The sequence below is a fragment of the Suillus fuscotomentosus genome, assembly GCF_016647785.1.
Source record: "Suillus fuscotomentosus strain FC203 chromosome Unknown F5891scaffold_3, whole genome shotgun sequence".
NCBI classification, from domain to species: Eukaryota; Fungi; Basidiomycota; class Agaricomycetes; order Boletales; family Suillaceae; genus Suillus; species Suillus fuscotomentosus.
Genome location: NW_024539515.1, coordinates 1 through 21,854, shown reverse-complemented (window position 1 = coordinate 21,854; position 21,854 = coordinate 1). Strand labels below are relative to the sequence as shown.

Here is a 21,854-nt window from a genome sequence, read left to right as displayed (position 1 = left end):
TGTAACATTTCATGGTCGTGTATATACATTGTACGTAGAGTTTGTGCGATCTATTGCCACTATCATGAGGCTGATAATAAGGTTTCTGATCCGGATTCCCGACTCCCGATTTCCGATACAACTTTTTTGAGTGATCGAGCAACAAGCCGAGCGCACACGCTTCACATCACCAGCCCCCTAGTGCATACCCACATTTTGACACCACGAGGAGGAACCCATTTTGCTTCCCAATTATTTCACTGGACACAAATTTCTATCCAATAGCAACGCGAGAAATCCTGGCGAATATTCCAGATCCATGTCCATCCATACCCCAAGAAAGAAGGCCAGGATCCGTCTGGATGACGATGTATCCTCCGTAAAAACACGCCCAGCGAACACCCTGCAAAAACAGCGCGAGCAACTTCCAATAGCACGGGGTAAGTAGCATATCCATCTATCATGCGAAATTCTGCTCAGCATCTTTGGCAGGACGGGAAGCTCTCATCCGCGAAATACAGGAAAATGACACAACGATTTTACTAGGAGAGACAGGATCAGGAAAAACCACTCGTGCGTCTCTTAGTCATCATGTAACTGCTATTGCGCCTCATGACTCTATCTTAAGTACAGAAGTCCCTCAATACATCCTCGAATCGGGCATCGCAGGCAAGGGCATGATTGCTGTCACCCAACCACGTCGAGTAGCAGCAACATCTCTCGCCGCTCGCGTAGCCGAAGAGAAAAATGTCTCTGTCGGTGGACTTGTTGGATATTCCGTGAGGTTCGACGAGGCTTCTAGCTCCGACACCCGCATAAAATATGTCAGTGACGGTATGCTCGTGCGGGAGCTGCTGTCGGATCAGTTGCTGTCGAAATACAGCGTTATAGTCGTAGACGAAGCGCACGAACGAACCCTTCGGACGGATTTCCTCATAGCAAACCTGAAAACGATACAGGCCGCTAGAAATAGCGCGGGCGATGTCAGTAGGAAGGGAAAGGGACCTGCGTCAGCCCTTAACCCGTTAAAGCTCATTATCATGAGTGCAACACTTGATGCCGAAAAGTTCAGCAAGTTCTATAACAAGTTGGTGCATTACTGCGCATGTGATGCACGTGCTTATGGCAATTTCAGTGCTCGAATACTCTATGTCAAGGGTCGACAACATCCTGTCCAGATATTCCACACATCTGTCAGCCAGACAGATTATGTTGATGCTGCTCTACGGACGTTCTTCCAAATCCATACTGATAGACCTCCAGGAGACGTCCTTATATTTCTTCCAGGTCAGTGTGTTAATTTGCTGGAATCATGCTAACTTCCGATATCATATAGGTCAAGAGGATATCGAAAGTTTAGACAAATCGATAAAAATGTATGCTCGTAGACTTCCTGAGGAGCGTATGACTGTACGACATTATTACGTTTTGATGACTCTCGTTCTCACCGGTCTTCATCTAGGTTCTAACATGCCCAATGTATGCTGCCTTGCCGCCTGCGCAGCAGGCTAGAATATTTTCGTCCGCCCCTACAAACGTTCGGAAATGTATTCTTGCTACTAACATCGCCGAGACGTCCATCACGATACCTGGAATAAAATACGTAATCGATACCGGCAAGTGTAAGGAAAAAAGATATTTGTCAAAGGATACAGGTGGAGGTAATGGGGGTGACTGTCCATTTGAGTTCACAACTGACTGTTTCGGTAGGTTTTGATACCCTGTTAACTCGAGATATCACAAAGTCGTCTGCTATGCAGCGGGCTGGTCGCGCCGGTCGCGAAGTATGCCCTGAACCTTGTCTCTCTTGATACCTCTAACGCGAAGTAGGGTCCAGGGTTTTGTTTCCGCCTGTACACAGAAGATGCATTCAATTCTATGGCACTTTCCGCAGAGCCCGAAATTCGCCGATGCAGCTTAACCCAGAGCGTCTTACAATTGAAATGCCTCGGTCAAGACTTTGAAGCGGTCGATTTCATGGATCCTCCCGAGATTGGGTCAGGTACGACCCCCTGACATACCTCCATAACCAACCCTGACTTTTTTCAGTCATTTCCGCACTCAAAACTCTCTGGCTTCTTGGTGCGCTAGACAACTCCAAGACTCTAACCACATTGGGACGTCAAATGGCATCCTTCCCTGTGGAGCCGTACTTCGCGCGTATCATCCTCGCATCCAAAACCCACGGCTGCACCTCCGAGGTAATAGACATCGTGTCCCTTCTCTCATCCTCTTCTGCGCTCTTCCTCGATATCTCCGACCAGCGCGATACCATTTCAGAAGTTCGGGTCAAGTTTCGTCATGCGAGTGGGGACCACATGACGATGCTTAATGCCCTCCGATCATACCAAGAGGTTGCCGCATCTGATAGCAAGGGTGCAAGAAAAGAATGGTGTCGCCAGCACTTTGTGAACGAAAGAACGTTCGTGGAGGCGACGAAGATTCGAGATCAGCTGAGACAGACATGCCAGCGAGTTGGCATCGACTGGCATGCTTCTACGGCAGATAATGAGGAACCAGTGTTAAGATGTTTTGTCACTGGCCTCGTTCAGCAGTCGGCATTTTTACAGCCGGATGGAACGTACAAGCAAACGATGGGTCATTCTGTGAGTTTCACCCCTCGTTTTGTGAACTCAAAAGATCGAATGTGCACAAGGTCATCAAAATTCATCCGGGTTCCACGCTCTGCGACAAAAAAGTACCCGCTATCATCTACGATGAGCTTGTGTGTGGTCGTTTTTTTTTTCTTTTGTTCACGGTTAAAGCTTATGGCGCAGGTCTACACAAGCCAGATTTATGCGAGGGGTGTGTCCTCTGTTCCAAAGAGCTTCTTTAGTAACGTCACACCAGTAGCGAGGGAAGCATAGCGTAGGCACGTGTTTTCCCGTACACTCATATGATCTAGCACAGGGTGTAGCATACCGTACGTTTGAATTAGCCATTTTTATACATCTCAGAAGCACACGCGTTTCCCATCCTAGATTCGTCCCAGACTCATGCATCTGTCGAGACTCCGAGGGGCGCAACATTTCCAAGCCTTATTTCCAATAGACTTTACCGACTGGTTCTTGGATCAGCGTTGTGGGTGATACTTATACACATGCTACTATTGGTCGACCATGGATTAAAGCCGATAGACCAGATGCTCAATTTTTTTTCTTAATACTTCTATCTGCTTGCGGAGCTGGACAAACAACAGGCCTTTTACGATCATCCTATTCGGGCCGAACAAGGACGGAATACCCCCAGGATGACTCAGAAGTTCGTTGCTTCCGACAATCTCCCTCAACTCGCGACTATCGCACATTTTCTGATACACTGTACAGTTTTGTATTTATACAGATCATGATCACGACAACTATCCACTGGGCATACACCAGCCGCGACATGTGGGCAGACATACTGATCTATTACTGTTTGACAGGTGCATATGGCGGTGTCCACTGGCAGGGCAGACTCGGAGCGCCTTCGATGCCATTAAAGGGTATTCAAGTTCGCCCGACCAAGGTATCGTAATAAGCGGGACCCTTTTGTTTGTCCAGCTCCGTAAGTAGTAAATAGAAGCGAAAAAAAATGAAATCTGATCCTATTGATATGAAAGGAGCTGTAATAGCACGAGGGCTTGATGTATGAGACGTGCCGTATACCAGGGCTGGCTTGATGGTGGGGAAAGTGGAACCCACTGAGATGACTCTGATCCAATTACGACCTGGAGATGTGATCTAAACGCCTCGAGGCCAGAGACTGCCTTGGCACGATGGGTTTAAACTCAAGGTAGAAGTCCTCGCGGCTCTAACTCTCCAGTGGGTCCAGGGGAGATGCGCTGAAATGAAACTCGCTACTTGAATCATGTTGAACTACAATTGGAGATACTCCGCGATCCTCGGGCCTGGAGCATGGAAGCAACATATCATTTCACAACGGGAGACTCACATATGTTCGGATCTTGTCGCATGTAAGGTGTTGTTAAGAAGATATTTTACCATCAGCTCCATTAGTACGACAAAATCGGTTATATTCGGGCGAATTATAACGATGCAACGTCGTCGACCCGCGATTAGAAAGTACAACATGGGGCAATAACAATCGAAACACGATAGCAGGCAAGCGACACGACAATGACACAATAGCAGGCATAGAGCAGCGATAAGGAATGCAAGCAGACGGTCAGTGGCGACTCGCGAGATGAGAGGATCCAATGGCAGTGAGGACCGTAATACAGGAGAGCGATAGGACAGGAAAAGACTGCCAGCGAGGCGAAGCTAGTACATAGCACCATCGACGATGCTGCTGTTCTTCGTTCACAGTCCGTCTTTTTCCTAAGGGATATTTGTTAGACTAGATAATACAATGAGCGGACCATCGACGATGTCGCTGTTAGTGAGAGAGGAATATTTATAGGGTCCATAGTCTTTGAAGGGGATGGTGGCGGCAGCTTCGAAAGAGTCTTAGAGATATTGAGCACACCAGTGGTTGTCAATATGGCTCATTTTATAACCTTTGCGGCCGACGGGTCATGTGGTGAGTGACATTATACTGAAGGAAGGCGGCAGCAGACAAGCTGTTGGGAAGTTGGTGGAGAGAGTCCCCCAAGTATTTTGACTCTGGGTGTTACTAGTAGTTTCTGAACTCGAACAAAAAACCGCGTGATATTGCGCGAGAAATGAAGCCTCGCAGAGTAAGTTGTGTGACACCGAACGACGCATGCATTGAAGTCATCGAAACATTGACAGAATGATGTAGGATTGTGTTGCACACATGCATAAAGGAATTGACAACTCGGAGAACAATTTGGACGTGTGTGTTGACGAAAACACGATCGACGTAACGAGCAACGCAATGCACGATGTGATGTTTATGGCACAGGTGTTGTTGAAGATTACATAATATTACAAGATAAATCATATGTCTAAACAATATTTACACTATACTGACCGTTTTGGCCATGCCCAGTTTTCACTGGGAAGCTTCATCTCTCTCTCGCTGTTCAATCGAAATACTATGGACATCCTTGAATGTTCCCTGCTAAACGGGAAATGGGACTCCAAACTCGATACAGAGCTGGAGTCGCGTCCTGCAATTGCAATGCTCGCAAAGGATGTCATCGATGGTAAATTTCGGGAAGTGCTAACCTCACTTTGGGCCCGAGCATTTTTCAGGGCATCTGGGTTGCAGGATAACAGCTATGAAGAATCTTTCTCTTGGCAGTCACCATCTGTGACAGATGAAGCAGAAAAAGAACTCATCCAGGTCGTTCTGGCTGTCGCATCTTTACATGCTTTCATCCAAGCAAACTGGACTGGTCCGGACCTCGATATCAACCCATCGGAAGTGATCGTTGACGTGATGAACCCAACCTTGATTTCTGATGAGGCCCTCGATATGAAGGCGGTGTCCGAGCTTGCTTACGGCGGTGAGCCTGCTTACCACCTCGCACAACATGCCACCTTTTTGCGTCTCGCCCAACTCATTTTCGCCTTGCCATATCGTCACTGTATATCCGTTTGTTGGTGGCGGTTACGTACAATGATCATCCACGAGCAGTTATTGGACGAGGCAGTGCCTCTTCCAACAGACGCCCATGATTCATTGGGGTCTCTATTGCAAACCCTTACGGGAGATACAGGGGATCGCGATCTTGCTGGCCGTCTGCAGTTAGAACAGGGTCGACTTGAACATATTTTTTGCCATGACAAAGCCGCTTCCGATCGTTTTGTTCAAGCGGCACGTGCTACGGGATTACAGTATGAACTCACGGGAGCTCTTGGGAGACGAACAAAGTTTCAACAAAATGATCTTAGCCAATTGGTGCTACTCGCAGAGAGTCGGAAAAGGAATGGCTCCCCCGCCGAAGCCATACCCGATGATCTTGTTGATCAATCGTGTACGCCTGATGACATATCCAACATGACATATTTCAATCTTCCTGTTACCTTGGGATTGAATGACGACACGCTTCTTGAGCAGACTATATTCACATCATCTGCTCCCTCATCCACAACAAGTCAGCTGAGCCATCTAGATCCCGTTTCACAACCCCCTTTACACCCGCTCGATCAGTGTATACTTCTGTCGCTTTGCCTCAATGTACGGAATACGTCTCCTTCGCACGGCCTCACAAGCGAACAGATGTCCCCTTATGTCGCTCGTGTCATATCGCATCCAAAGAACTGGTCAGTTCACACTATGGCTCTGCTTCTGCGGTCCCGTCTAGAGTCTGGACGTACACGGACTGTTGAGCGTTCAGTGCTCCAGCTCCAAGCCCTCGTAGACCAGATGCCAACCGCTGATTCCCCCCTACCGGAACGGCTGCTTTACTTTCATTCAATACCGCTTCCAAGCAAGTGGGAAATGGAACGCGAGCTGGCATTACGTTTCCTCACTCTAGGGGTGGTAAAGTCAGCCTTAGAAATCTTTGAACGCCTTGAGATGTGGGAGGAGGTGGTTAAATGCTGGCAATCTATGGAGATGACGGACAAAGCAATTGCCATTGTCCGCGATTTACTTGAAGGACGCAAAGAGGAAGCAGAGAGTGTGATTTTGCGGGGTAAAGATTTACCTTCGCCGCGGCGCGGCAAACTAGATTCGGCACGACAGGCAAAGCTGTGGTGCCTCTTAGGAGATCTGGAACCGGATAATGCAGTGGGGCATTATGAGCGTGCATGGGCGCTGTCAAAGGAGACTTCCGCCCGTGCAATGCGGTCTCTTGGAGGCTACTACTTCGCACGCGGAGAATTCCAGAAGGCCATTTCCTGTTTGCAGCGTGCGGTGAAAATCAATCCGTTGTTATCCCGTTCTTGGTTTATCCTAGGGTGTACCTATATTCGTCTCGAAAATTGGGAGGGGGCCCGAGATTCATTTAGTCGATGTGTTTCTATCGACGATGAAGACGGAGAGAGCTGGAATAATTTGGCTAGCATGTACCTCCGTTTGGATTCTTCCCAGAATATCCTCGAATCGGATGTGAGTGGGGTAAGTGGGGATGAATCTTCTTCACCCTATACGAACTCAAGTTTATGTTTAGGAAAACCAGCCTAGCAAAGCCAAATCTTTCTCAAACAGGATGCTGGCTTTCCGTGCATTAAAACAGGGCTTAAAATACAGCTACGACAATTGGCGCATGTGGACAAATTACATGATTGTCGCCATGGATGTTGGGGAGTTATCAGAGGCATGCCGTGCACTAACGCGTATTGTTGAAGAACGGAGTGCAAAAACCGGTGCAGAATGTGTCGACGAAGAAGTTCTTGAGCGCTTGGTAAATGCCGTTACCAGGGTGCCGGCTGGCCTCGATCAGTCAGCTGGGGATGAAGATAGGAGACGGGATGCTGTAAATAATCCTAACGAGGGCCACGGGCTGCTCAGGAGGGTACTGGACCTTTTTGACCGAACCATTCTTCCCCGCGTATCTTCACCTCGCATCTTCCGCGCCTACGCACGTCTTCTGACTTTTCAATCACGATGGGAAGATGCATTGAAAGCCTACCTGGATTGGTATCGCTGTAGCGTGGCCGGAACGTTCGAGAAAGGAGAGACTGACGCTGAGAAGTGGCGAGAAGCTGTAAATGAAGTCGAGGACGTGGTGGATGTACTGAAAAATTTTGGGCCGCGGGTACAAGGCACCAACTGGAGACACCAGGCGCGTAGTATCGTTCGGACGTTCATGGGACGCTCCAAAGACTTCGACGACCAGGCAGAGTGGTCACGCCTTGTAGAGTTTCAAAGCGAGCTGCGTACTGAAGAGTAGAAGTAGTTGAATGATATTGCATTGACAATATGGAAAAGCAGACGCTGATGAGTATGAGATGACTGTGTTCGATACACGTATTGCGAGGTATGTGACGTGAGGGTAGTTAAAACACAGTAGCATGCGGGTGGGAGTCCAAGGCGAAATGAGGATTAAACGTGGTATATTACATAGGTGAATCATGAAGGGAAAAATGTTACAGCTTCCAGTCTAAATTCAGGGCGATGCGATTCAGAAACAAAGTGGTCAAAATTTCAGTGACCATGGTAAGGCCTGAATGCTTGATCGTCAGACGAGCACCGAAGACATCTTCTGGCTGACTGAGCTCCCACGTAGCAACTGTAGAGCGTCCATCTAGGCACTGAAATCCGATGAGCAAAACGAAAGGCACGAAAGCTAGCAACATCCTACCTCCATCTTCTGAGGAAAAACTTTCCACTTCAGCTCTTTACCATTCTGCGCTGTAAAATAGCGCGATCTATGATTGTTTTGAATTATGTTTCAACGACACGACATTCACAACACCTACGTGCTAGCATCTTTCTTATGGCGTAGGTGATTGACCATGGCGACCTCCGGCCCATTACCATACACGAGGTATCCTGGTGTTTTGGATGGGCCGAAATACAAGTAAGAATTGCTGGGACCCATGATTTCTGGGTGCTGCTGGCTCCAAGCCGCTTCGCGAGCGATGTGAACGATTAAATTTACTTTTCTGTCAACCTTTGGAATGTCATGTTAGAGGACGCTGAACGCTGGGCCTCAGACATTGTTACCGTCGTCCTAAGTTTCGACCGTCACAAATTAAATTTAGGCCGAGAGCGTCGAAAGAGTCACATACATCGTGAACGCTGGCCTACTCTCGAGATCCTCAAATCGATGGTTGAAGAGATCTGATCCGAATTGGAGGAGGACGTATGAGCCAGACATGACGGAAATGTGGAAGAAAGATGTGGGTTCTGGGTCGTTACATTCCAGTCACTCAGATGTAGCTTACCTTTTCAACACACAAGAGCATGCTAGATTGGGAATAAGAGATTTTTAGGCACGGCCACAAAGAAGCCCACGTAAAGAGGCCCACGTGGCTCCTCGTGGCTCCTGCTTCATTTTAGCAGCCGAACCGGGCATTTCATTGATCCCCTTGGCCTCAGGGCCTCTGCCAGTCTTCCACACTTTTTAAGTGCGATGGGCAAACGGCTCTTATTCTAGGTTATCAAGTGAAACATTAAATTATGCCAAGGTCATCTGTGGATATTAATCATGCACGACCTTCGTGTGTCTGCAAGTGTATGCAAACTACAATAGTGCTCCTGAGAAGAAACCCAGTAAACAGGTCAAGGTTCACCGATGACTAGCGAGCTCCACTTCTACGTACTGACATCGATAAGCTCATTCCCAAAACGATAAGGAATGACACACGTGGATAAAGGTCTGAACCATCGGACGGAAAAGCGAATTGTCCGTTCAGTCATACACTGTTAATTAGATGAGGATTATTACCACCGATCCGCTTGTCCGAGGATTCTAGCATTTCGTACCATGTATAATGCCTGGCGAGTCAGGTTTGCGTAAATACGCGTAGAACGGCGAAAAAGCTTTAAGTGCGCACCGTAAAACAATGTCCATACAAGAATAAATGTAAAGATGTTATCTTGACCAGGGTTCACCAGCTCCCCAAGTCCACCAGGCAGGTATTTTGCGGGTTTCCCTCTGCAGTTTATGGCATAAATGATAAATGAGGTTGAAACGATGGATGCTATAAAGAGTGCGAATCCCAGCCAGTTCTCTAGTCCGAGGATTCCTGCAACTGCACCGGCGAAGCAAAAGGATAGGAATTTGACAGATGTTAACGCTTGATTGTGCAGGACATTTGGTGCAAATATAAGCTGGGCTGCATTATCTGTAGTTGTTGCCATCGACGACGATGTTGAGTGTGAGAGTCGGTCAAGCCAAGCATTACGACTCGGACACCGGAAAGATTATCTCCCACGGTCTTACCGATACCGAACGAGATGATCTATCGTAACATTGCGCCTTTACAAGGTCGAATCAACAGCAGAAGGTTGTCCAACAACTAATACTTCCATCTCTCAGGAGAACTAAAGGTGAAGTCGTCATGTCCAAGAATCCAGATGGAAAACAAATCAAAGTCGGGATTCTTGGTGCGACGGGTACTGTAGGGCAGCGTTTCGTCACCCTACTCGCAAAACACCCGTGGTTCACCATCCATGTACTTGGAGCATCTTCCAGATCGGCTGGGAAGCCATATACGCTGGCCGTTATGTGGAAGCAGACGACGCCAATGCCATCTGTCGTTCGCGATATGATAGTGCGCGAGTGCCATCCAGAGCACTTTGCGGAGTGTGCTATCATCTTCTCTGGTCTTGACGCCGATGCGGCTGGAGATATAGGTACGTTCATAGGCTTATGACCCCTCTTTATCATGGCTTATCTTTACAAATATCAGAATCTGCATTCAGAAGCGCTGATCTTGCTATTTTCTCCAATGCCAAAAATTACCGCAGAGACCCCTCCGTACCTCTGATCGTCCCCCTCGTAAACGACTCACACTTGTCCATCATTCCTCAGCAGCAAGCGCTGCAAAATCCCCCGCTCAAGAAAGGTTTCATCGTCACAAATGCTAATTGTTCTACGACGGGCTACGTTATACCCCTTCGCGCCCTGGAAAAGGCCTTTGGACCCATCGAGTCGTGTCTGGTTACCACTATGCAAGCCATCTCCGGCGCTGGATACCCAGGTGTTTCCAGTCTTGATATCATCGATAACATTGTGCCCTACATTGGTGGCGAAGAAGAGAAAATGGAGTGGGAGACGCTGAAAATTTTGGGAGGGATAGCCGATGGCGATGATGGGATGAAAACCTTTGACATGCACGCACGCCATCCGTTACGTGTATCCGCGTCGTGTAATCGAGTTCCCGTCATCGATGGGCACACCATGTGCGTTTCTGTACGTTTTCAGCAGAGACCTCCTCCTAGCCCACAGCAAGTCCGAGAGGCCCTGGTGGCTTATACTCCAGAGGCGCAATCCATTGGGTGCCCTTCTGTTCCTGTTCATGCCATTTTTGTGCATGAAGAGCCGGACCGCCCTCAGCCTCGGTTAGACCGATATTATCAAGACGGTGCAGGAGTGTCAGTGGGAAGAGTGCGCCAATGTCCCGTTCTTGACATAAAGTTTGTTGTCCTCGCGAACAACGTCTCAATCGGAGCAGCTACCAGCAGTATCATCAACGCGGAGCTCGCGGTGTTGAAAGGGGTTGTAAAGGTGGAGTAACGGGGGCGCTCCCATGCCGTTCAGCCTGAACAACGTGCCAGATCTAGAAGTTCGGCGGTGATGTCTTGCACGATAGTAGAAAGATCAAATAATAGCTTTATGTTACTGCGAGTATATTATGGGCGAAGGCACTGGTAACTGATACAATTGTATACTGCAGGTTAGTGCGATGATGACGTTGATACAGTATTGTAACAAAAATGTGAGCAAAACATCTTGATCAACCAGCTCGGAAGGAACGGTCTCGGGAGACACGGTCACGGTTCAGTTGTACAAAATTCTCGATCATGCGATTCATATGACCCAGTCCTGGAGTCTCGGGAAGCCACTCTCCATTGTTGACGCAAAGAACTTTCATGCGTTCGTGATAATCGAGATCAGGAAGTAGCTTAGGGGTGATCAAGAAGTATTGGGCGCTGTCAGGCTTGCATGTGACCTCAACCAAGGAATTGTGCACCGCGCGCTCGGCGCGTTGATCCATGCCCTTTGGAAAACGTTGTCAGCACTTGACGTATAAACAAGATCAAAAAAGGGGCACCTGGTTAATCTCGTCAACAAGAGAAAACGGCGTTCGGGCCTCTTCAGTCAAACTCATGAGGTATAAGATAGTGGTGAGTGACCGTTCCTGAACACAATGTAAAGATCATGCGCCGAGTAAATTTGACCTTACTTACGCCGCCAGACTGCCTCTGTCCTGTCAGAAGTTGTAACTTCTCGTTATCACGGAATTTGACGAGGATGTCGATCGCCCACTTGTCATAATCGTCATGGGGGCTGATCCGGATTTCACCTGCACAACCAATGCCTGAAAGAGTCGATAAACGTAAATTCATGACGCTCAGCAGGCTTTAACGACTGACGATCAAATGCAGCAGAGAATTTCTTCCCAATGCTAGCGACAAGTTGTTCGAGAGCAGGTTGCCATCGATCCTGACAGAAAACTCAGAAACAAAATTGACAAGCAAGAACACCACCTACTCTGGCATTCTTGATTTCTCGTTCCACTCTGCGAGTATCCTTCTCCCGGTCTTCCAGAATTTTTGTGAGAGCTTCGATCTGTTTATCGTCATCGTAAATGAAGACCTTCATATCAGAGGTGGAGCAGGCAAACCTCATTCTTTCGCCGCTCATACTGCTCAACAACGCCTGGGTTCGTCTGCGAGATCATATCGAGATTGGCGCGTTGAACCTCGAGTGCCTTCCGCAGGTCATTCACGCTCCGGTCGTGAACCGAACCATCCTGTATGGATGTAAGCTATCTCTGCCTTATATTAATTATCACTTCAGGGTCACCCACCATCTCCATCTTGGCAAATTGTTCTTGGAATTCTTCGTCCATGCCCCTGACAAGCTCCAGACTAATGTCCCGTTTACTCTTCGCGTCGGCCTTTGTCGCAATGAATACTTGATCAGCTAGTGTTGGCGGTTACTTCATATCCGCGGACGTTGCAACGAAAGTTTGATGACGAACCTTCTTCGAACTCGGCAAGAGCCCGTTGGTACTTTTCATCCTTCTCTTGGCACAGAACTTCAAGCGCGTTCTTGTTTGCGCCGACCTGGAGAAATTCAAGTCCGCTGCGGGTTGCTTCTACTTGATCAGCAATTGCAGCGCGAATCAGTTGCTGCGGAGAAGATTGTCAATTTTGCTCACGCATTCAGGTTAGAGAAAATTAACCGTGTATTCCTTTACAATCCTAACACGCTTCTTGGATATTTCAAACAACTTCTTCTTGAGCTTCGCTCGTTCATCTTCCACGGAAGGTGCATTCTCAAGATCCTTCAGCTTGTTCTTGTTGGTCTCTGTGGTGCGGTTAGATATGAAAACGGCCGGGCGGTATCAATATGTACCGATTTTAGCCGCGAGCGTAGCCAAACGCCTCTTCTGGTTATTGACGTCCTTCTTTCGTGCCTCGAGTGCGTCCTGCAGACATGATAAATGGCATTAGCTTTCCAACCAGTACAAAAATGACATACAAATGTCTTCTTGAAACGTGCTTCCTCGGACCTGATCTCACGCTCCTCTGCCGCGAGGTTATTTGCATCTTCGTTGATGACTTCAAGAGCCTGCCTGGCCTCCTGGATAGTCTGATCGAGTCTCTTTTTGATCTCAGGGTCGACTGCATCCCTGTAAATATACTCCACAAGAAGGTGCAATGACGAACCACCTACTCGTGCTGTTGACAAGATTCCGAGCTGGACGGAGGTCCTTCGTCATGTTCGCAGCTGCTCGTTTTCCATACCGAGATCGTGAAACCGTGTTCATCACCCTTCCCGCGATGAACTTTGCCCCGCCACCATCTCGAGAAACAGCTTCCATGGCAGCGTTTACATCGACCTTAGAAGCATCCAAACCAATAGCCTAACATCATAAAACTAATCAGCGCATAGTTCTAAATTAAGGATAGTTCACTGACGGTGCGATGCAAATTGACCTCTCGCGTGAGAAACCACAGAAGGCCGTCAGGGCACTCAATCTTGTTGATCGCATAATCATCAAAACCAAGTGCCTTCAACTACAGCAGAACATTAGATCATTCAATGGAGGTAACATGAACATACCTCTGCCTCATTCATGGGAGGAGGGATCAGGTCCACCTTGGGTCTGAACCAGATGTTGATACGCGCGCCCTTTCGGAGCCCGGCTTGTTCACTGTCATTCAAGTAGTTATTGAGGGCAGCATAATCTTCCTCGCATTGCGTAACAAGGATCTGCAAGTCAATCAGCCACCTAATCTAGAAGCGATGGACAGGATGTGGTACAAACCTTGAGCTGATCCTGATTAAAGCATGCCTCTATAGCATCGGTATAGCGTCGATCCGGAACGGTGCAACATATCATGGGGGGCTCAAACACCTCCATCTTGAACTTGTCCTGGTGGTTACGAAGCCACACGACTGCATCAGCCATATCTCTATCCCACCCCCGCAATTTCTCCAGTTTACGATGGCGCTCGTCTTCCAAGTTTTTCAGCCTATGACGAACACGTTATACATGTCCCGTTTTCGATAAAATTGTGTTTCTCACTGGTCCAACGCGCCACTGATGTTCGCCTGTTGGGCGGCAGACGAATCGACATTCTTCCTTTGTCGCTCCTGCAAGTCCTCCATGCGTGTAGTCGTCTGACTGTGCTCCCTGTTGACTTTCCTCTAGAAAATGATCGTTAGCGCATGACACTGCATACTCATGCGGTTCACTGACCATCTCAGCATTGATTGCTTCAATATCTTCTAGTTGGGGTGGGTTATCAAGCTCTTTCTGCCATTTTTCATTGTGCCCCTGGATTTCTTTGATCTTCTTCACGCGCTCCTTCTCTGCCCGTTTGAGACCGTCAAGTCTGCTGGTAACGTCCTCGGCGTCACGTTCCTGAGTGGCTAATGATCAGAAAAGAAACAAAAATGAACCAACAGACGAACAAGCTTGTCATTCTCGCCCCATTTGTTCTTCATCTGCTGGAACTTCTGGCGGGATGCAGTCTTCTTTTTCTCGCGTGCTTTCTCGTATTCCTTGTGCTGAACTGCGAGCTGTCTTGAAGTCTGTGAGTAGATAGACGATAAAACATAAGAGAGAGCATACTCTAGCTTGGCGTGTGCGGGCGCGTTCCTGTCCTTCAGTTTCCGTACCCGGGCGTGCAACTCCCGTTGGCGGTCTTTTGCTTTCTGGTAGCGCTCTTTAGCTTCATGGTATTCGTTAACAGGTATCAACACTTTTAAGACATCAATCTATAACAGTGAATAACAGCGCATAGTAATATTGTGAAGCACATTACTCACATCCTTCTCGATACGCTTGCGCTCTTGATAACGCTGAACGTCTCGCTCAAGTTGGGAATTACGCTCTTGCATCGTCTTCAACCGCTCTTGCTCATCACTGGATTTCTGCAAGGTACCTGTGAATCGAAGACGATGTTAAAGCAGAAAATTCACAAACATCTTGGAGATTCTTAAGCTCCTTGCCAGCGGTAATCAGTGTGTCATGCCAATTCGACAAATTAACATCCCCCGCGGCACGTTGCGTCTCTCTAAGCAACTGCTGCGGAGTCATTTGCGCAAACTCGGAGACCTTGTCCTGAGGCAAGAACGAACTGAAAGCGCACATACACGCAGTCAGAACCAGCGTTTAGCACAGAAAAGGCAAGGTACCATAAATTTCCAACTTGAACATTGAGTTTCGCCATGCGGTTAGTGATTTCCTTTCCAGTACAAGATTGTCCGTTAAGAGTCAGAGTCGAGCTTTTGGACTTGGCGCTCAGGTTGCGTCGAATCACAAGGTTCTTTTGACCCTTTGCACCCTTCAGTTCAATCTCGATGTAGCCACTCTCTTTGCCATGCTTGACAAAGCTAGAAATCTCATTTGCGCGACCAAGGATCTGGTGGAGAAAAATATGAGTTATAAACACAGGGATAACAAAAGACTCACGCTCGGAGGCCAATTGAGTCCGAGACAAATTGCGCAGGCAATACTGCTTTTACCAGTGCCATTGGGACCGAGTATCATGTTGAGGTATGGACCAGGTCGAAATTCCACCCAGTCGTATGTGAGGAAGTTGTGCAACTGAATGCGCACAATTGAACCAGGGATGAAACTAAGATATGATAGTGAGAAACGTAAATAACTGCAATGAATCTTCTGGCATCTCACCCGTCGGCATCACGAGGAAGTGTTGCTACTTGCTCCCTTTTGGGGGTGGAGGGAGCAAAGTCGCCCTCTGCATTGACACGAGTACGCTTGCGGCTTCTTGGCGAGCCGTCCACGTTCTCGGGATCACCATCAGCATCCACATCACCATCAGCGTCGACATCGGCATTGTCATCAGCCTGAGTCTGATCTGACTCTTCATCCAGAGGTTCAGGCTCGATACGCCTTGCCTTGCCTTTCCCTTTCTCGTCTTTTACTTTCTCCTTTTTGACCGAATCCTTGACGCCGTTAGAAAGAGCAGAGTTCTCCTTGAGAGAGTCAGTATCGCCCTCTTGCAGTTCTGCTCTTGTTCGACGAGGCATGTTCGTCGCGCCGGAGGAACGCGTGGGGTTTGGAGGAAGCTGTAGTAATTGACGCGTTTTGAATGTTTGATATTATTTGTCATAGTAGGCGCGACGCGTTTAGGGCCGGGTCTATGGAACTGGAAGCGACTACTCCAACTTGGACTATTGTAGACAATCCTTGAATATCATTAAACGTCGCATTTACCCTTGAGCAGTTACTTGCACTGACTACAACTTTTACACACAGAAATACGCTCAGGAGTTGTTTCCAACGTTCGCCTTACGTAGTCCGCTAGATCCTGATCCGAACTCCCATGAGTATCAGACGGAAAAGTACCACACATGATCTAGCAACTTTACGCCTCCATCCGGACGGATCGCGCGTTCAACAATCGTCTATCAATAGAAGAACACGCACAGCTCCATCAACAGTCCCAGATGCAAGAGGAAATTGGATCGCTCGTGATGCAGGAGGTAAGGCTGCCGTGAGGAGAATTAGAAACGCTGCTGCCAAGGCAGATGATGAGGATGGAGAGTCAATTGATATCCGTCTTTCTGATGAGTTGGGTGAAGATGGATCCACGGTAGGGACAAGTAAGAAAGGTAAAGAAAGGGCAACTGAGAGCGATGGAGAGGATAGTACCAAGGACCGTACCGGCAGGAATTGGAGGGCAAGGAAACGACGCAGTTTCACCGAAGACTTGTCGTTCTTGGCACCCTCACCCCCGCGTCGTGTCTTTCCACCGACAGAATCAACCTCCGAAAGCGACTTCTCATCCTCATCGTCTTCCTCGTCTGATTCCGAATCGGAATCGGAAGAGATCAATATTAAGTTTCCGGACCCATCACCCGTAAGAGTCTATCTTCATTCAATAACATCGGCTTATAATCGGTAGGAGCTGTTAAAATGCATTCACCACTTCGCCAGCCGATACTATCGGGAGAAAGGCGTTTTGTCCGATTTAAGCAGGGGTTACCGAGACGAGAGGAAAACACGGCGCTCCAAAAGTGGTGTGTCCAATATTCACGATCAGTCAACAAAAAAACCGGCGCTGTGGACGAGGGATTCCTCCCTTGATGCTGACGATGATGATCAATGGGAAGATGAGAAATATGAGCTGGAAGATGGGGGAGATGAATGGGAAGACGAAGAAGATGATGGCGAAAACGCTTTCCTCAAGGAAGAACATAAAGATATGTACAAAGCTCTTGACGGCTCAGCTTTGGTCGCAATAGGTATTCAAAATCACCACTCCTCACCACCTCGCTGACCAGTATCCAGGGATAATTCTCCAAGAGCAAATTGCGCATACGATGATTACCGGCTTCTCTGGCACTCATGCACAACATGTGCGACGACGGCACTATTCCATAGAGCGAAGTTCTTCCGTACCTTCGCTCGATTCCGACTAATATCGACATCGCCCGTCCGCGTAGACACGGTAGTATTATATTCCAGCGTAATAAAATATAAGCAAAAAAGATGATAGGACAAACACTACTTTGCTTTCGCTTTCATCCTATTCTTTGGATCTAGCTTCAAAATATAATCCTCTGTCAACGTCCCATCCTCCCACCGCTTCAAAATATTCCCTCTGTATATCCCCATATTCGACCCTCCAAACACTTTGAGCCGTTCCAATCGACGTTCCCGAAGTTTGTTTTTAGGTAACATGCCGGACACTGCGTGTCGTATGATCTACATTCGCGTAGGGCGGGGTAAGCATATGGTCTTGTGCAACGAACCACAAAACGAACCTCATAAGGCTTTTTTTCCATCATATCCTTATACTCGGTCTCTTTCAAACCACCAGGGAACATCGTGTGCTTGCGGTACACCAGTTGTTCGTCTTTACGACCAGTCACCTTGATGTGTTTTGCGTTTGTAACTACGACATAGTCCCCACAGTCCACTAAAATGCAACTGAGTGACAAATTGATGTTTAAAAATGCAGGGAACGTACAGCTTTTGTCGTATATCGGTTTATGCTTGCCCATGAGCACGAGAGCTATTCGTTCCGCCAGTTTTCCGAGAACGCGGTCAGAGGCATTAACATGATGCCATACTCGCGCATAAGCAAGAGCGGTCTATAATCAGCATCGAGTTAGATGTTCGCCTTCGTACATAGAGACAAAATTGCGTACGTTGCCTACTGCTTGAGACATGAAAGTGCTGGTTGAGACTCGGAAGACCTCTGCGTTTCATTTGCGAAGGAGTCACACGTGATGTGGCTATTTTTAGACATGTATGTCAATTTGGATTTCAGCGCCTTACAGTATGTACTGAATCCTATCCGCTCATGTTGTTGCTTTATTTTAATGTTATGTAGTTGTTGCGTTATAAAAAAACGGGTCGAAAGTTTTGCAACACCGGGCCAGAGACAGTAGTATATAGTACACATAGACTTATTCCAAAATTTGTCTCGTAATATTGAAGCAGAACAACGCACTGCAGTTCCTAGTATCGGGCACTACTAGTACTACCGGCCCCCATGGCACACCTCAAGCGAAATACTCTCCTCTACAAGTATGTTGACCGCTTGCCAGTGACCGATTATGATGATTAGTTCCTGGTATAATATGATACAACCAGATCACGCGAGTTCCTTGCCAGAACGTGATGCATTCATTCACCGTCCGATGAGCTCGAGAATTACCAGGTGTCTTGAAAAATCATACTCTCTTTGTCCGTCTGGAAAGTGGTGCACAACAGTTAATTGTACAACCTTCGATATGGAAGGACATCGAGACAATAAATAAGCTCTCCAATAATGCATGCGTATATAAATCCCTTCGACTATTTCTTCCCCCTCCTTTTAGTAGACCCCTTCTGCGGCGTGTCTGTTGCACTAGATGAGACTGTGTGCTCTGGGGCTGCAGGTGCAGACACAGGCTTGGGTGCAGGCTTAGCGGCGCTCTGTGGAGGTGAGGGCTTATGCAAAAAGTTGATGAAAAAAGTCGCAAAACCTCCGCTCATCATGTACATGAGCCATTTCGGCACACGAACAAGAGCGCCGTAGACTATGGACAGAAATTGTGCCAGGTAGTCTAAAATGTATTCACTGAAAATGGGCAGTGAGCGTTGGTGGGATGCTTAAATCTGACCCGTCCTACCGTTCACCACCGGGACCATAGATGGATTTCCATGGCTCCTTGATGCCCCACCCCTCCTCCTTGAGAAATTGGTGTAGGATTTCGTCGGTCAGCCTTATCTGACCGGCTTTGTAAAAACGCAAAGTTTGCCCTCGGTCCTTCAATACAACGAGGTAAGGTGCGCTGATAAAAGGTCAGGGACACGAACACAGTACAAAAACTTTAGATACTCACGACCAGACAGACCATTTAGTAGTGATGCTCGTAACATTGAGATAGTCAATTCGTCCAAAGCGCACATGAGGGAGCTCTCCTTTCTCCAAGGTGTAATTATACGTGGCATCAAAAACCTGGTCTACGAACTTCGAGACACCTTCTGGCTGTCCCGCGGTGACAGTTCTGGTGAGGATGCATTAATTGACGGACTATCAAATACGATATACACACATTATGAGAAACCAGACTCGTTCTTTCTCCTCCTCAGGAGTCAGTGTCTCATTCACAATCATTTCTGCATAGTTCTCATCCGTGATGAGAGGTATCCGCTCATCCCAAGTTGCAGATGGAGTTCCGGTAATGTTGAGACCGATGAGAGAGGATAAAGCGCCTAAAGGCCCTACGGTCACAAGATTGTCGAGGAACGACATCTTCCCTGGCCCATGTTGCGTCGCAGGGGTGGATGGGGAATGTGGGACGTGTGCTGGCGAGGGAGTTTGACTTGGGACTGCTTGTCCTGGGGTCCATCCAGCCGAAAAGTATTGAGCATTGACTAGCCCTGTGAGTGATAGAAAACTGGCAGCGTATGTCAAAGGCCTCATCTCTCAAAATATGTATGTTCGGGTAGAATGGAACAACAAGAAGTACTAATAACACTCCACTAGTTACATAAGGTTGACGAGCGTCTATATTATTCTCATGCCCAGTCACTGAAGTACCTCACCATCACAAGGTCGTTCGCATGAGCTGTTACTAATTTCCTCCTTGCTCTCATGCTTATCGATCGCAGGCAAAACTCCCAGTGTCCCGAGACGTACGCACATCTCGACGTGGACGAAAATGCACGCGTGTAACGTTGTGCCAAGTGTGAATGGGCCTCGGACCGACTGTGGCTGTTCCATTCTTTTTTAAAAAAAGTTGCCTCTGTCAGCTAGCTGGTGCGTGTTCGTGCACAAAAACTGACTACAAAAGTAAATGGTTTGCATGCCACGCGGTGCAATATGCCCGCGGGCTCTTCCGAGCCTCGTTCGGCGCCCTTGTACCATCCAATCCAAGCCTGATTCTAGATTACTTCAACGAGATGAGTCACTTGAAGCTTGCTTCACGATTTCGACGAACTTGTCATAAAATTGTCTTGTGAGTATGTATTAGTCTCCCTAGATGAATCAGGATAGTCCACCTCTGGTTTATTGAGTCTCGAAGTAAACTCATGTCTTGCTGCCGCTAGGAAATTGGACATTTCATCTCATCGCATAACTTCATTCAGATTTAGTTACCTGGCGACCTCGTGATATATAGCTGCAGACCTGACTACGTCTCGGTCTTCGGTGACGAGGAGTCAGTGAGCCCAGTCCCATCTCGGTATAATGACGACGAGAATATTCTGCAGTGACCTCGTCCAATTCCTACATCAGTGAACTGGAGGAAAGATGATAAGAGTATATATGACGATACATAGTACACAATCACAAACATCTGTATAATTCTGCTATCCATCATCACATAGTGATGTTTGACTTTATACAGGAAAGGACAATGCATAAATTTCCTACACCAGCGTTTGATCGGGAGAACACCTACATATCGCTGGAATTCTAACTCGAAAGTGATATGGAGTAAAATCAAAGGGTCGAACTGCATGAGACACTATCGGCACCTCAGAAGTGAATTCCATCGTGTCAAAGTCAGGCGTGAAGGCCTTAATCTTCCGGATGACTACAAGGTGTTTACCAAGTGCACAAGTTTAAATTAATATTCTCGCGCTAATTTTGACGCCCTCTTCTCCAAAAAGTTGATTTTCTTCGAGTATCGTGCAACGTCCCAAGCCAGACCAAAAAACTCGTGTTTTGCAGAGTACCACGAAGTGTTTACGAAGTGCAAACTGATGCCTTGTGCGAATTTTAACGCCACCTTCTTTAAATTGTTCATGTTTGTCTACTATATATCAATTGCGAATTTGTGCAAAGAAGTGCCACTTTCGTATCGCAGCCGGAATGTGTCCATCAAGCAAACATATACAACGTACAGCTTACTTCAAATTGTCACGCGAAATCGTATGAATACCCAACAACTAGCAGTTGTATTCATCTGCCACGCGTCTCGCAGCGGTCCAAGGTTTTGCGCAAATGCTGTGTAGTGCCGTGTAAGTGAATTCGGGACCCTGGTGACAGCCGCCCCCCATCCAATCACCAAGGTGTTAATGGGCGAAATCAAGTATTTATGACCGAAGTTGTGCTATTGTCTACAATAATTGGTATAGTTACATTTTGCTTCAGCAATTGCTGACGCCTGCATAGACTAAAACAATATAGTAGTGGGTCATACATTCCTTCGAGCCCTTATTGACCACTCGTCGAGTATATCATATATCACACCACCCATCAAAACCATTGCACTTTTTGCACCTCACGAGACGAGCGGCTTAGCTTCCTCATCTAATGACAAAGTTGCTGTTGGGTAATATCAGGTTTCTACCGATGTCATTCCGCTCTGCCTTAGCAATCACCCACCTGTACCAGACTGAGAGAATATGATGATTTGTCCG

At 47.5% G+C, this 21,854-nt stretch overlaps 11 protein-coding genes across 11 annotated transcripts; 4 read left to right on the top strand and 7 right to left on the bottom strand.

Moving 5' to 3' along the window:
• Positions 1–92: 92 nt before the first annotated feature.
• On the top strand, positions 93–3,038 carry F5891DRAFT_343223 (P-loop containing nucleoside triphosphate hydrolase protein). The gene is made up of 11 exons (XM_041371431.1): positions 93–419; positions 472–552; positions 613–1,066; positions 1,115–1,266; positions 1,316–1,389; positions 1,442–1,640; positions 1,690–1,763; positions 1,810–1,981; positions 2,029–2,585; positions 2,636–2,704; positions 2,757–3,038. The coding sequence occupies exons 1-11, from the start codon at positions 299–301 to the stop codon at positions 2,844–2,846; spliced, it is 2,043 nt and encodes a 680-aa protein (XP_041232393.1). The 5' UTR covers positions 93–298; the 3' UTR covers positions 2,847–3,038.
• Positions 3,039–4,980: 1,942 nt separating this feature from the next.
• On the top strand, positions 4,981–7,726 carry F5891DRAFT_1181135 (uncharacterized protein; the record flags this gene model as incomplete). Its single annotated transcript, XM_041366009.1, has 2 exons — positions 4,981–6,951; positions 7,004–7,726. 2 exons carry the CDS (start codon positions 4,981–4,983, stop codon positions 7,724–7,726), a joined length of 2,694 nt encoding a protein of 897 aa, XP_041232392.1.
• F5891DRAFT_343093 (uncharacterized protein) lies at positions 7,714–8,897 on the bottom strand. Its single transcript, XM_041371430.1, has 5 exons — positions 8,568–8,897; positions 8,503–8,509; positions 8,256–8,449; positions 8,138–8,204; positions 7,714–8,087 (listed from the first exon to the last, which is right to left on the bottom strand). Exons 1-5 carry the CDS (start codon positions 8,654–8,656, stop codon positions 7,923–7,925), a joined length of 522 nt encoding a protein of 173 aa, XP_041232391.1. The 5' UTR covers positions 8,657–8,897; the 3' UTR covers positions 7,714–7,922.
• A 116-nt stretch (positions 8,898–9,013) lies between these two features.
• F5891DRAFT_998822 (uncharacterized protein) lies at positions 9,014–9,663 on the bottom strand. The gene is made up of 4 exons (XM_041378509.1): positions 9,336–9,663; positions 9,265–9,276; positions 9,106–9,201; positions 9,014–9,036 (listed from the first exon to the last, which is right to left on the bottom strand). The coding sequence occupies exons 1-3, from the start codon at positions 9,640–9,642 to the stop codon at positions 9,191–9,193; spliced, it is 330 nt and encodes a 109-aa protein (XP_041232390.1). The 5' UTR covers positions 9,643–9,663; the 3' UTR covers positions 9,014–9,036; positions 9,106–9,190.
• Positions 9,664–9,842: 179 nt separating this feature from the next.
• Positions 9,843–11,020, top strand: F5891DRAFT_939923 (aspartate-semialdehyde dehydrogenase; the record flags this gene model as incomplete). Its single annotated transcript, XM_041374252.1, has 2 exons — positions 9,843–10,137; positions 10,194–11,020. The coding sequence occupies 2 exons, from the start codon at positions 9,843–9,845 to the stop codon at positions 11,018–11,020; spliced, it is 1,122 nt and encodes a 373-aa protein (XP_041232389.1).
• A 110-nt stretch (positions 11,021–11,130) lies between these two features.
• On the bottom strand, positions 11,131–12,660 carry F5891DRAFT_343047 (structural maintenance of chromosomes protein). The gene is made up of 8 exons (XM_041371427.1): positions 12,492–12,660; positions 12,318–12,433; positions 12,132–12,260; positions 11,999–12,076; positions 11,881–11,950; positions 11,695–11,825; positions 11,559–11,645; positions 11,131–11,504 (listed from the first exon to the last, which is right to left on the bottom strand). The coding sequence occupies exons 2-8, from the start codon at positions 12,357–12,359 to the stop codon at positions 11,241–11,243; spliced, it is 801 nt and encodes a 266-aa protein (XP_041232388.1). The 5' UTR covers positions 12,360–12,433; positions 12,492–12,660; the 3' UTR covers positions 11,131–11,240.
• A 308-nt stretch (positions 12,661–12,968) lies between these two features.
• On the bottom strand, positions 12,969–14,036 carry F5891DRAFT_343071 (uncharacterized protein). Its single transcript, XM_041371428.1, has 4 exons — positions 13,785–14,036; positions 13,580–13,729; positions 13,435–13,533; positions 12,969–13,379 (listed from the first exon to the last, which is right to left on the bottom strand). Exons 1-4 carry the CDS (start codon positions 13,926–13,928, stop codon positions 13,128–13,130), a joined length of 645 nt encoding a protein of 214 aa, XP_041232387.1. The 5' UTR covers positions 13,929–14,036; the 3' UTR covers positions 12,969–13,127.
• A 1-nt stretch (position 14,037) lies between these two features.
• On the bottom strand, positions 14,038–16,060 carry F5891DRAFT_343081 (P-loop containing nucleoside triphosphate hydrolase protein). The gene is made up of 8 exons (XM_041371429.1): positions 15,660–16,060; positions 15,438–15,603; positions 15,161–15,387; positions 14,949–15,102; positions 14,792–14,896; positions 14,595–14,740; positions 14,220–14,546; positions 14,038–14,167 (listed from the first exon to the last, which is right to left on the bottom strand). Exons 1-7 carry the CDS (start codon positions 16,016–16,018, stop codon positions 14,393–14,395), a joined length of 1,311 nt encoding a protein of 436 aa, XP_041232386.1. The 5' UTR covers positions 16,019–16,060; the 3' UTR covers positions 14,038–14,167; positions 14,220–14,392.
• A 134-nt stretch (positions 16,061–16,194) lies between these two features.
• F5891DRAFT_1273754 (uncharacterized protein) lies at positions 16,195–17,434 on the top strand. The gene is made up of 3 exons (XM_041370153.1): positions 16,195–16,851; positions 16,897–17,236; positions 17,283–17,434. Exons 1-3 carry the CDS (start codon positions 16,315–16,317, stop codon positions 17,411–17,413), a joined length of 1,008 nt encoding a protein of 335 aa, XP_041232385.1. The 5' UTR covers positions 16,195–16,314; the 3' UTR covers positions 17,414–17,434.
• Position 17,435: 1 nt separating this feature from the next.
• On the bottom strand, positions 17,436–18,184 carry F5891DRAFT_1099461 (ribosomal protein L13-domain-containing protein). Its single transcript, XM_041363557.1, has 4 exons — positions 18,146–18,184; positions 17,965–18,088; positions 17,759–17,913; positions 17,436–17,699 (listed from the first exon to the last, which is right to left on the bottom strand). The coding sequence occupies exons 1-4, from the start codon at positions 18,164–18,166 to the stop codon at positions 17,499–17,501; spliced, it is 501 nt and encodes a 166-aa protein (XP_041232384.1). The 5' UTR covers positions 18,167–18,184; the 3' UTR covers positions 17,436–17,498.
• Positions 18,185–18,697: 513 nt separating this feature from the next.
• On the bottom strand, positions 18,698–19,939 carry F5891DRAFT_1099460 (uncharacterized protein). Its single transcript, XM_041363556.1, has 4 exons — positions 19,541–19,939; positions 19,328–19,492; positions 19,115–19,276; positions 18,698–19,062 (listed from the first exon to the last, which is right to left on the bottom strand). The coding sequence occupies exons 1-4, from the start codon at positions 19,909–19,911 to the stop codon at positions 18,798–18,800; spliced, it is 963 nt and encodes a 320-aa protein (XP_041232383.1). The 5' UTR covers positions 19,912–19,939; the 3' UTR covers positions 18,698–18,797.
• Positions 19,940–21,854: the final 1,915 nt, after the last annotated feature.

What these genes read in the sequence shown, in the direction of transcription:
- F5891DRAFT_343223 (XM_041371431.1), top strand. Translation starts at nt 299, where the DNA reads ATGTCCATCCATACCCCAAGAAAGAAGGCCAGGATCCGTCTGGATGAC. An exon ending in CTGGTCGCGCCGGTCGCGAA is followed by an intron (nt 1,764 to 1,809) that starts GTATGCCCTGAA and finishes AACGCGAAGTAG; the next exon opens with GGTCCAGGGTTTTGTTTCCG. An exon ending in CTATCATCTACGATGAGCTT is followed by an intron (nt 2,705 to 2,756) that starts GTGTGTGGTCGT and finishes CTTATGGCGCAG; the next exon opens with GTCTACACAAGCCAGATTTA.
- F5891DRAFT_343093 (XM_041371430.1), bottom strand. Translation starts at nt 8,656, where the DNA reads ATGTCTGGCTCATACGTCCTCCTCCAATTCGGATCAGATCTCTTCAAC. An exon ending in CATAAGAAAGATGCTAGCAC is followed by an intron (nt 8,205 to 8,255) that starts GTAGGTGTTGTG and finishes AAACAATCATAG; the next exon opens with ATCGCGCTATTTTACAGCGC. An exon ending in TTTTTCCTCAGAAGATGGAG is followed by an intron (nt 8,088 to 8,137) that starts GTAGGATGTTGC and finishes ATCGGATTTCAG; the next exon opens with TGCCTAGATGGACGCTCTAC.
- F5891DRAFT_998822 (XM_041378509.1), bottom strand. Translation starts at nt 9,642, where the DNA reads ATGGCAACAACTACAGATAATGCAGCCCAGCTTATATTTGCACCAAAT.
- F5891DRAFT_343047 (XM_041371427.1), bottom strand. Translation starts at nt 12,359, where the DNA reads ATGGACGAAGAATTCCAAGAACAATTTGCCAAGATGGAGATG. An exon ending in AATTTGCCAAGATGGAGATG is followed by an intron (nt 12,261 to 12,317) that starts GTGGGTGACCCT and finishes ACATCCATACAG; the next exon opens with GATGGTTCGGTTCACGACCG. An exon ending in ATTCTCTGCTGCATTTGATC is followed by an intron (nt 11,826 to 11,880) that starts GTCAGTCGTTAA and finishes CGACTCTTTCAG; the next exon opens with GCATTGGTTGTGCAGGTGAA.
- F5891DRAFT_343071 (XM_041371428.1), bottom strand. Translation starts at nt 13,928, where the DNA reads ATGGCTGATGCAGTCGTGTGGCTTCGTAACCACCAGGACAAGTTCAAG. An exon ending in CTCCCATGAATGAGGCAGAG is followed by an intron (nt 13,534 to 13,579) that starts GTATGTTCATGT and finishes GTTCTGCTGTAG; the next exon opens with TTGAAGGCACTTGGTTTTGA. An exon ending in AGGTCAATTTGCATCGCACC is followed by an intron (nt 13,380 to 13,434) that starts GTCAGTGAACTA and finishes TTATGATGTTAG; the next exon opens with GCTATTGGTTTGGATGCTTC.
- F5891DRAFT_343081 (XM_041371429.1), bottom strand. Translation starts at nt 16,018, where the DNA reads ATGCCTCGTCGAACAAGAGCAGAACTGCAAGAGGGCGATACTGACTCT. An exon ending in CTTCCTCGTGATGCCGACGG is followed by an intron (nt 15,604 to 15,659) that starts GTGAGATGCCAG and finishes ATCATATCTTAG; the next exon opens with TTTCATCCCTGGTTCAATTG. An exon ending in CCCGCACACGCCAAGCTAGA is followed by an intron (nt 14,547 to 14,594) that starts GTATGCTCTCTC and finishes ACAGACTTCAAG; the next exon opens with ACAGCTCGCAGTTCAGCACA.
- F5891DRAFT_1273754 (XM_041370153.1), top strand. Translation starts at nt 16,315, where the DNA reads ATGAGTATCAGACGGAAAAGTACCACACATGATCTAGCAACTTTACGC. An exon ending in AGTTTCCGGACCCATCACCC is followed by an intron (nt 16,852 to 16,896) that starts GTAAGAGTCTAT and finishes TATAATCGGTAG; the next exon opens with GAGCTGTTAAAATGCATTCA. An exon ending in CTCAGCTTTGGTCGCAATAG is followed by an intron (nt 17,237 to 17,282) that starts GTATTCAAAATC and finishes ACCAGTATCCAG; the next exon opens with GGATAATTCTCCAAGAGCAA.
- F5891DRAFT_1099461 (XM_041363557.1), bottom strand. Translation starts at nt 18,166, where the DNA reads ATGTCTCAAGCAGTAGGCAAC. An exon ending in ACCGATATACGACAAAAGCT is followed by an intron (nt 17,914 to 17,964) that starts GTACGTTCCCTG and finishes GTTGCATTTTAG; the next exon opens with TGGACTGTGGGGACTATGTC. An exon ending in TGGAAAAAAAGCCTTATGAG is followed by an intron (nt 17,700 to 17,758) that starts GTTCGTTTTGTG and finishes ACGCGAATGTAG; the next exon opens with ATCATACGACACGCAGTGTC.
- F5891DRAFT_1099460 (XM_041363556.1), bottom strand. Translation starts at nt 19,911, where the DNA reads ATGAGGCCTTTGACATACGCTGCCAGTTTTCTATCACTCACAGGGCTA. An exon ending in ACTAAATGGTCTGTCTGGTC is followed by an intron (nt 19,277 to 19,327) that starts GTGAGTATCTAA and finishes ACCTTTTATCAG; the next exon opens with CGCACCTTACCTCGTTGTAT. An exon ending in TATGGTCCCGGTGGTGAACG is followed by an intron (nt 19,063 to 19,114) that starts GTAGGACGGGTC and finishes GCCCATTTTCAG; the next exon opens with TGAATACATTTTAGACTACC.